We start from the raw sequence: 10,946 nt of genomic DNA, 5'->3' as shown, positions 1-10,946 counted from the left end.
AAACATGCTGATGGTTTGGGGATGTGTGAGCTGCAAAAGAAATGTGGTCAAAATTGATGGCAAGATGAATGCAGTATTTTATCAAACACTGGAGGAACATTTGCATTCATCAGCCAAGAAGCTGCGCATGGGACGTACTTGGATATTCCAACATGACAATGATCCAAAACACAAGGCCAAGTTGACTTGTCATTGGCTACAGCAGAATAAAGTGAAGGTTCTGGAGTGACCACCTCTGTCTCCTAACCTCAATATCATTGAGCTACTCTGGGGAGATCTCAAAATGTGCAGTTCATGCAAAACAGCCGAAGAATTTACATAAACTGGAGGCTTTTTGCCAAGAGGAATGGGAAGCTTTACCATCTGAGAAGATCAAGAGCCTCATCCACAAATACCACAAAATACTTCAAGCTGTCATTAACCACTTCAATACCAGGCACTTAAACACCTTCCTGCCCAGACCAATTTTGAGCTTTCAGCGCTGTCGCACTTTGAATGACAATTGCGCGGTCATGCTACACTGTACCCTAATGAAATTTTTATCATTTTTTTTCCCCACAAATAGAGCTTTCTTTTGGTGGTATTTGATCACCTCTGCGGTTTTTATTTTTTGCTAAACAAATAAAAAAATACCGAAAATTTTGAAGAAAAAAAAATGTTTTTTGTTTCAGTTTCAAAACTTTGCAAATAAGTAAGTTTTCTCCTGCACTGATGGGCACCGATGAGGTGGCACTGATGGACATCGATATGTGGCACTGATAGGCAGCACTGATGGGTGACAAAGATGGGCACTGATAGGTGGCACAAATTGGCACTGATAGCTGGCATGGATGGGCATGGGTTAAGCGGCACAGGTGGGTAGGTGGGAACTGATAGGCGGCATTGTATTATAATATATTGTATTAATGGATGCCAATCAGTGCCAAACAATAATGCATGCCAGTGATGCCCATTGTGGGCACTGATTGGCATCCATTGTGGCACTGACGAATCCCTGGTGGTCTAGGGTGGCATACCTTGTCCTCGGCGTCCCTGGTGGTCCAGTGTGGGCATCCTCTGGGGGGCTGTGCTTGTAAGACGACCCCCCCCCCCCCCCTGTCAGAGGAGCAGCCGATCGGCTCTCCTCTACTCACGTCTGACAGACGCGAGTGAGGAAAAGCCGATCACCGGCTTTTCGTATTTACACTGTGATCAGCCGTGATTGGACACGGCTGATCACGTGGTAAAGAGTCTCCGTCGGAGACTCTTTACCGAGATCGTAGTTGCCGGGTGTCAGACTGACACCCCGCAACAACGATCACCGCGATGCGCGTGCCCGGGGGCACGCAGCGGCTCATAATCCTGATCACGTCATATGACGTCCGATCAGGATTATGCAACCACTTTGCCACCATCAATTTGTTATAGGGCGGGCGGCAAGTGGTTAATTTTAAAGAGGGCAATACACGGTATTAAGAACGGAAGTATGTAAACTTTTGATCAGGGTTATTTGGTTAAGTTGTGTTGTCATCACGATTTAAAGTGGTTGTACACACTGTACAACCACTTTTACCTACAAGTAAGCTTACCTGTAGGTGCTTAAAATATCTCCTAAACCGCCATGGTGGAGATATTTACAAAAGACCTCAGCGAGGATATCATTGGCGCATTCGCACTTTAGAAAGGGCATGTTCTGCTCTTTCTAATAAGGGTCATGTCGTGACTGGTGGCTCCCGCACGCATGCGCAGGGTTTACTTCCTCTTTAAAAAAAAAAAAAAAAGTTGATAACAAATGCCTTCAGCCAAACACTAGCCATGAGTGAAAGAAAAGTTTTTGTGTTATTCATATTCTCTGAAAAATGGCCAAGAAATCATAAATTTGCCCAGGATATGTCACAGATTGCCTTGTTAGAGCCCAGTAAAGGTGCCTCCGGTAAAAGTGATCCTAAGTGTCTGTGCAGCTGCTCAGATCACTTTTATCTAGTGCAGAATCAGTGGCCCGAACAAAAAAAAAAAAAAAGTCAATCACTGCTGCAGCCACAGTGATCCAAGGATGCATATTACATACAGTGGACAGGAAGTGCTTACCACTGTTCTACTGCTGTTTTGTTAAGAAAAACACACGGCGGAGAAGTGGACATTTCTGGAGTGCCGTTTTTATAAACGTGTCTCATCAATGGTATATTAGTCTTTCAGCTCTATTATACCACATCTGTACATTAACCCCTTTATCACCCTCCACCCTATTGTACATGATGTGAACGCCAACTACTTTTTTTAATAGTTTTTGCCTTTTTATAGAATAATAAATATAGGGAATTTTAACCACTTCAGCACCAAACACTTTTCACCACCTTCCTGCCCAGGCCAATTTTTAGCTGTCACTCTTTGACAATTGCGCAGTCATGCAACACTTTACCCATATGACATTTGTCTCTTCACACAGAGCTTTTTTTTTTGTTTTGCTCAATATAACAATTCTTTGTTTCTGTTATAGATTTGTACAAAAAATAAAAATCATCTTTCTTCATAAATTTAGGCCAAAATGTATTCTGCTACATTTCTTTGTTAAAAAAAAAAAAATAGCCCAAATGAATTTATATTATTTAGTCTGTAAAAACGTTAAAGTTCACAAACTATGTTCTATGTATATATCTGAAAATTGATCACTCCTGATGTACTGAAGGTCTATAATTTCTTGAGGCCCAAAAATTCCAGGATAGTACAAATTCTAAAAAAGGGGTAATTTGGGTGGTAAGTAGACAGTCCAATGTATTTAGTATGGGGCAATGGTGAGTTTTTATAAGTTGTAATTTGTTTGTCACAATTTTTTGGAAAACGAAGAACTTAAAGATTTTTTTTGCAGTACAGCATCATCTAACTGGTGTGGCGATGATCAGGGACACTGGTGACATGTTGAATACAATTAAATTTTTTCATACTGTTTACCAGAGCAATACAGTGTTACCATAGTAACACCATACTACTTTTTGGGAAGTGAGCAGGATTTGTTTTTAACACGTGAATTTCACTTTTCTAAGCAACTGTTTTTTACTGAATGAAATTGATTAATTTAGTGTTTAATATTGTGGTTAGCTGTGATTGACTAGAGCTAATCACATGGTACAGATGGCCTGTGATTAGCCCTGACTGTACGCATGTGATCACTGTGACCACATAGATCATGCCAGACATTATGCACTATTGCATTGAATGAAAATCATCCAATATGACAGTATAGAATTGTAATATGATCTGCTGTGGCTGGCCATAGTGAACATATGGTACCGGCAGAAGCCAGTACACTGCTCAGTCATCCTCTGTGTCCAATCGCGCTGCCGCACTGCCTGTGGGACGCATTTCGGCAGGACATTATATGATGTACCCCCCCCCCCCCATCATTTGTCTATAGGCTGGGCAGGAACTGGTTAAATACCATCAAAAGAAAGTTGGTGCTGAAGTCATTAAAGCTCCCCTCCTCAAATACTTACCTGAGCTCAAACTCAATCCAGGTTGCCACACATAGAAGGGGGGGTGGGGGCAAAAGCACCATCAGGGGATCCCAGAAGAGGATGGGGCTTCCTCTGCGCAAAAAGCAACCCCAAAGAAATTTCATAGAGCAGGTATGTATAATTTCTTTTTTTTAACACAAAACCTTTACTATGACTTTAATGGGAGCTTTAGTGGGGCTTTAAACCCGCTTCTAGAAATAATAAAATTTACTGAAGCTTTTCTAGCAGCTGCTTCCCTGGATTACTCTTAAGATTTGTGTTTTAACATTCTCATACTGAAAATGACCAGTTACACTTACCGGTAACGGCTTTTCTAGGAAATCTTCCAGGACGGCACACCTGAGAGAGATGACTGGTCCACCTGACAGGAAACACAATCAGCAACAAGTTTAAAAGTTCCCATCCCTCCCTCAGACCCTCAGTTATGGTAAAGAAAAGCCCACACCGGTGTCAGAGGGAACATTCTGTGAGGAATGAATATACCACACCAATAAAACAAGGGTAGGGAAGTAGGCCTGCCGTCCTGGAAGATTTCCTAGAAAAGCCGTTACCGGTAAGTGTAACTGGTCATTTTCTCCAATCATCTTCCAGGACGGCACACCTGAGACGATAAGCAAGAAGTTCAGGCCTACCTTTAGGGCGGGACAACAGCTTGTAGGACCTTCCTGCCAAATGCCAAATCCTGAGGGGACAACAGCTCCACTCTGTAGTGCCTCAGAAATGTCCTATGGCTCGTCCATGTTGCTGCTCTGCAGATCTGGTCGATTGAGGCGCCTGCCCTTTCTGCCCAGGAGGTCGCCAGGGATCTGGTTGAATGCGCCTTAAGGCGGGCTGGCACTGGTTTACCTGCCTGCCTATAAGCAATAGATATGGTTTGTCTGACCCATCATTGCCTTAGAGGCTTGTAGACCCTTTCTCTTCCCTGAGAAGATGATCAATAAGTGACTGGACCTCCTAAAGTCTCTCACCCTTTCTAAATAGACTAGGAGACAGCGCCTGACATCCAAGAAATGGAACCTCTCCTCTTCCTTATTCTTGGGATTCTGGCAAAAGGACGGGAGAATAATCTCCTGTGAAATAACGAAGCCACTTTTGGCAAATAAAGGGGATCCTGAGTGAGGATTACCCTATCCTCTAGGATACGCAAAAACGGCTCTTTAATTGAAAGGGCCTGTATATCACCCACCCTTCTGGCCGTAGTGATAGCCAGAAGGAAGGCCAACTTAAATGATAAAAGTCTAACAGAAATTTGAGTCACCGGCTCAAAAGGCCCCTTTGTTAGGGCATCTAATACCAGGGACAGGTCCCATGGAGGGCAACTAACCGACCTGACTGGGACTACCCTTTCCCTGGCCAACAAAAATCTTTTTATCAGTGGTTCTTGTCCTAGCTCCCTGTCAAAAAACACGGACAGGGCTGCCACCTGGACTTTGAGGGTGCTGACTGCCAAACCCTGGTCCACCCCCTCTTGAAGAAAGTCTAGGATGGTAGGTATCATCTGGAGGGCCCCCTCCTTAGACTGCATACATTTTTCTGGTGACGCCTTTCCTACTGAGGAGAAGAGTGTCCATCACTCTCTCCGAACAGCCCCTGTCACGGAGTATTTCCCTCTCAATAGCCATGCTGTCAGAGAGAGACCTCCCGGTTCGGGGTGAAAGACTGGACCCTGACTGAGCAGACCTCGTTGCACTGGCAGATGCAGCGGGGGAGCTACCGAGAGACTCTGAATGGTGGGAAACCAAACTCTCTTGGGCCACCAGGGTGCCATCAGCACCAGGTCTGTCCTTGAGTAGGTTAACTTCTGTAGGAGTACCAGTGGGGGAAAGGCATAAGCCAGCCTGAAATCCCACCCCTGTACAAGAGCGTCTATCCCTTCTGCTTCTTGATCCTTGTAAAGGGAGAAAAACCTGCGGACCTTCGCATTCCTCCGGGAAGCGAACAAATCTATTTCTGGCTTGCCAAAATGTCTGCACACCAGGAAGAAGATTCCTTTGCTCAATCCCCATTCTCCCTGAAGGATGGGCTGTCTGCTTAGGAAATCTGCCTGCAGATTGCGTGAGCCTTTTATATGAATCGCTGACAGTGAAAGGACCTTCCTTTCTGCTTCCCCAAGGATCTGTTGTGCTAACTCCCTCAGTTTGCCCGACCTTGTCCCTCCTTGGTGGTTTAGGTATGCAACCGTGTCCAGGTTGTCTGAGAGGACCTGAACCTCTCTGTCCTGCAGCTGCTCTTGTAAATAGTCTAGGGCTTTGCCTACTGCCAGAAGCTCCCTGAAATTGGAGGATTCCCTGGCTTGGCTGCGGTTCCAGGACCCCTGGGTATATCGGTCTCCCAGATGAGCCCCCCAAGAGCTGGCGTCCGTGGTCAAGACCAATGGGTCTACCTGGGACCAGGGGCGACCTTTCAACAGATTGTGTGGGTCGAGCCACCACTGCAAAGAGAGAGAGAGACCTCCTCTGTGAGGGACACTCTCCTCTCCAATGTTTCTCTTTTTCCTCCCCATGAGGCAAGTAGGAAGGCCTGAAGCTGCCGAGAAAGTAGTTGTGCCCAGGTTACTGCCGGTATGCAGGCGGTCATGTGATCCAGCAGACTCATATCTCAGAGAGGCTTCTCCTCTTTCGAGAAGGGTGACAACCGCATTCTGGACCTTCACTACCTTTTCTATTGGTAGGAATACCCTCTGTGCCTGCGAGTCTAACAGGTAGCCTAGGTATAGTTTGGATTGAGATGGCGTCAGTGAGGACTTCTCCCGACTGACCATCCAGCCCAAGGTCTCCAGAGTCTCTAACATGATGTCTCTGTCTATCATCGCTTGCCTCTCATCCACACTGTAGATCAGCAAGTCGTCCAGGTAGGGTATTAACCCTATCCCCTGCAGGTGTAGGTCTGCTACGACTTCGGCCATCACCTTTGTGAATACCCTTGGGCTTGCCGCCAGCCCAAAGGGAAGAGCTCTGAACTGCCAGTGTTGTACCTTCTGCTGTATGCATACTGCGAAGCGTAGGTACTTCTGGTGTTCGGGAGCAATGGGTACGTGTAGATATGCGTCCTTCAGGTCCAGACTGACCATAAAGACTCCTGCCTGAAGATGTTTTCTTACTGAATAAATACTCTCCATTCTGAACCTCTTGGGAAGTAAGTAACGGTTGAGTCCTCTCAAATTTATTATTAACCGAAATCTGCCTGAGGGTTTTGGAACCACAAACACGTGTGAGTAAAAACCCTGGGACAACTGACTGGCTGGTACTGGAGCAATAACCCCTTGCTCTGCCAGCTCCTTTAAATTTCCCAGTAACCCCTCTGCCCTGGCTGGGTCTCTGGGAAGAAAGGTAATAAGAAAATTCTGTGGGGGAAGACTCTGAAATTCCAGTCTGTACCCCTCCTTTAAAAGATTTAAAATATATGGACTGTGTAATCCTTTCCCACTGGGGAAGGAAGTCGCTGAGTCTTGCGCCTACCCTTACGGTGGCGTCATTTGCCTTCTTTCTGAGAGGCTCCGGAACTGGAGAAAAGAATTGCACTTTTTTCTTTCCCCTTTCCAAGGTTCCACTTCTTCCTCTGTTCAACTTTCCCCTTATGATGAGTCTTTGAGTGGGGGCCTCGAAAATCTCTTACCCCTTTCCCTCTTGGGCCTCACAGGGAACTTCTTTTCCTTTTCAGTAGACCGGGACAGGATATGATCTAGCCCTGACCCAAACAACAGGGAACCCTCAAAGGGAATGCCGCATAAGCGAGACTTGGAAGTGAAATCTCCATCCCAGGTCTTTACCCATAGGGCCCTCCTGGTGGAGTTTAGAAGTGCTGCTGACTTAGCTGTGGTCCTAACAGTCTCCACCGCTGCATCTGCCACATACGCTACCGCTCGACTGATTACCTCCAGCGAGTCTACAATTTCTTTAGTCTCCTTACCCCGGGAGACGTGATCCATCAATCTGCCAAGCCAGGCGTCTGCATTTCTGGCTACACAGGCGGAGGCTAGGGCCGGCGCCATTCGCCTCCCAGGCCCTTTTGAGTAATGTCTCAGACTTTTTATCCATCTGATCCTGGATGTTTCCAGAGTCTTCGAAGGATAAATCAGACCTCTTAGACACCTGTGCTAGGGCTGCATTCCAAACGAGGAGTTTTAAAAAATTTCTCCTCCTCATCTTAAAAGGGACACCTTCTCTTCCAAGCTTTCAGTTTGAGGAGCTTACGTTCAGGTTCCTTCCATTCTCTGAGGACTATATCCTTCAGAGACTGGTGGATGGGAAAGGTTCTGGCCTGTAACCTTCCTAGGCCCCTATACACCCTATCCTGTGCAGAGGGGACCTGGATATCTTCTGAGGTGTAAATGGCCTTTAATAGGCCTTCCATGTCCTCAGTCGAGAACAAAAATCCCCTAGGCTTAGCCTCCCCCTGGCTATCCTGGTCTGAATCTTCCTCCCCAGTACTAAAATCTGGGACCTGACCTTCCTCCACCTCAGACAACAGGGAGACCTGGCCCTGGAAACTTTCCGTATAAGATGTGGAAAAGTTTTCCTGTGAATGAGGGGTCTCTCTCCCAGAAGGACCCCCATCCTGACTCCTCAATAGAGTAGTTTGGAAAGACTGGAGGGTGGCTAACATCTCTGACTGTAAGGCCCTTCTTTCACAACCTGGGCGGTCTCCTTGCCTGCGAGCTTAAAGATACATCTATCGCAGATAGGCTTGCTGTGGTCTTGTGCTAATTTAGAATTACAATAACCACGATGCCTGGACTTCGAAGTAGCCTTTCCTTTAGACCTACAGGCTGACCCCTGGGTAGAGCCTTCAGTCCCTGGAAACAGTAGAAAATAAACAATTAGCTACTCATGTCCTAAAGGGGGGTCTGCCACAGAGTACCCTGCCCCTACAAAACACAGCTGGATCACTCACCCCCTGTGGCGACCTCAATGGCTGTTTGCTCAGACGGACCTTCCACTTCCATAGCGATTTAGCTGCCCTGCAGGATCGCTGGATCAGGTGCTGTCTTGAGCGTTCCCCTTGTTTGTCTTGGAGATGCTGCAATGCATGAAGCGCTTCACCAGAAATGCTGCCTGGGTGCTTTCCACTGCACCCTCTGCCGTTTAAATGACCGCTGATTGGCGCCATTTTTTTTTTTTTTTGAGGTCCGTCGCCCGGAAATGACGTCGGTCCCTCCCGCCGGAATTCCGGTCTAGCGCAGTGATGCTGGAACGCACGCCGGCGTCCAGACCCAGCGAGATCTCCTCTATCCGGAAACTCGATGCCCGGAAGTGGCGCGTCTTTCGACGAACTTCCGGACATGCGCAGTAGTGCTGGAACGCACGCCACCGCGTTCAGCACTGCTTGGAAAGATGCAGCTCACCGCCTCCACCAACGAACACAGTTCTAGGTAAGGCACAAACACAAATGGGGAGCAGCACAATTAGGACAACTCCCCTATCCCCTGCGGCTGAAAACAAGGCTTTCCTGAGGAAAGATCTTGAGTGAGGATTACCCTATCCCCCCCCAGGTGCCCCTGGGGGTTACACGAGACCATCACAGACCCTGTCTGTCTGAGTCCCAGGAAAAATAATCCTGTTTAGAGAAAAACGGGGTCCCAGACCCCTCAGAAAAAAACAAAAAAGGAGAAACTTGGTTTCGCTGCCATCCTGTGGGAAACACAATCAAGAACTGAGGGTCTGAGGGAGGGATGGGAACTTTTAAACTTGTTGCTGATTGTGTTTCCTGTCAGGTGGACCAGTCATCTCTCTCTCAGGTGTGCCGTCCTGGAAGATGATTGGAGAAAAGTTATTTAAAAGTTTCAACAAAGCTTGCCAAAAACTGTAAAAGCTTGCTGCACCAACTGCTCTCACAAGCTAAAAACAGTGTGAACATGCATTTAGGTAGGTAGATTCAGCCCAGGTGCTGTAAACAGTGTACACAGATAGGCTTTAACTCCCTATGCAGTTCAGTGAAGTAATTCTAGTGTATCAGCTCAGCTTTGTTCTTTACAATGGATGGGACTCTATGCACTTATTTAAATCTAATAATTAATGTTGTATTACATACTGTTCATACTCGGTCACTATGGGATTAATTTTTTTTTTTTCCCCAGAAAACGCACCCTCTCTCCTCCTCCATGCCCACTAACCAGCTGAACACAATGGGGGCAGGATTTTACATCTTGACTTATGGAGGCTTCACATCCTTGTAATTGGCAGAACCCACACCATGTTTTGCCAAAAATAATAAATTTGATTTCAAATATATATGTTGTAGGAAAATTTTAAAATGGTTTATATTTGTTACTTTTATATTCTGTATCTCAAAGGCTGTTTTTTTTTTTTTTTTTTAATTATGAATATGTGACCAGCAGCAGAGGAATAGACAGGCAGGCAAAAAGCTGGGTCATGTGACAGCTGTGAAGTTACTTATGCATTTATTTATTTTTTACATCATCTACATACAGAAAGATAAGGGTTAATGTAAATGAATAGAGTGTGTTTAGTATTTTAAATGAACTCTAGATTATTTTGTATATGCGCAAATCTTTGTAAAAATAGAACATTTCCCAGCACAAATATAGAAGCACCATTGTACATACCATCATCGTCTAATATTCGCTGCTGTCTTCTACTTTCTCTAATCCAGCTTCCGTACGCCTAGTTTTAGGGGTCCTTTGGCTGCTCTCCTTTCTGCTCGTTTAGCTTCCATCTCTCGCTGCCGTTCTTCTCTTTTCTTTCTTGCCATTTCAGCTTTGCTCAGGCCTGTCATGTATGATAATCAGCATAGCAAAACCAGCAATAGTACCAAACACACCAACAGTTGTTCATTCAAGCACACTTTCCTTCACCAGGTGAGTCTTTCTGGTGTCTATGGATTTAAAGGGCTCATACTTCTATATCACAATCCAATGCATGGGTTTCCCAAGTTTTGCTGAGGGCCCATACATTACCAGTTGTGGAAGGTACTTTGGAACTGCACCAAAGATGTTCATCAAGGTGCTGGCCCCAATATTGGCCCTGTTTATACCCTTGTGGCATACTTAAATAACCTCCTGTCTAGCCATTATAGCTTGCATGGATCCTGAACATCCAAAAATTACACTAAAACTGACTCATCGGTTTGAGTAACTGACCCTAGTCCTGGACACATCTCAGGAAAGAGTGCGTCTTCCACAGACTTTAAAAATCGCAGGTTCAAGCTCTCTCCAGTCTAGGAGCTGTCTGACTACATATTCCCTGAGAATCCAAGGTCTAATGGTTAGCCTCCTCAGACAGTTCCTTTGCCTAGTTTCACCCCAGACCTCTACATCATAACATTCTTTTGTCACAAAGTCAATCAAGTCTGTGGACAGACTTGTTTTGTTTGGCACGGATAACCAGGTAGTTCTTGGCTTGATACATCAGCAAAGTTATTCCTTACAGTCTTTTGGAAGGTTTTTATGAAGCACACCAGCCTGTCGGCCTGTGGAGAAGTCTAGAGCAGCCTGTC

The 10,946-nt window shown here is 45.8% G+C and overlaps 1 protein-coding gene across 4 annotated transcripts in view; it reads right to left on the bottom strand.

Annotated features, from left to right (window-relative positions):
• Window positions 1-10,946, bottom strand: part of SCYL1 (SCY1 like pseudokinase 1) — a 103,810-nt gene that overhangs the window by 4,050 nt on the left and 88,814 nt on the right. For all 4 annotated transcript variants that reach the window (XM_077459274.1, XM_077459290.1, XM_077459281.1 and 1 more), the window contains one exon: window positions 10,057-10,219. In XM_077459274.1, coding sequence (XP_077315400.1) covers window positions 10,095-10,219 — 125 coding nt within the window. In that variant the 3' untranslated portion in view covers window positions 10,057-10,094. The remainder of the gene's footprint in view (window positions 1-10,056; window positions 10,220-10,946) is intronic.

Source organism: Lithobates pipiens, unplaced genomic scaffold (genome assembly GCF_037356315.1).
Source record: "Lithobates pipiens isolate NorthernLeopardFrog02 unplaced genomic scaffold, aLitPip1_a1.2 Scaffold_10, whole genome shotgun sequence".
In the NCBI taxonomy this organism is placed as follows: Eukaryota; Metazoa; Chordata; class Amphibia; order Anura; family Ranidae; genus Lithobates; species Lithobates pipiens.
This window is presented reverse-complemented; position numbering and strand designations above follow the sequence as displayed.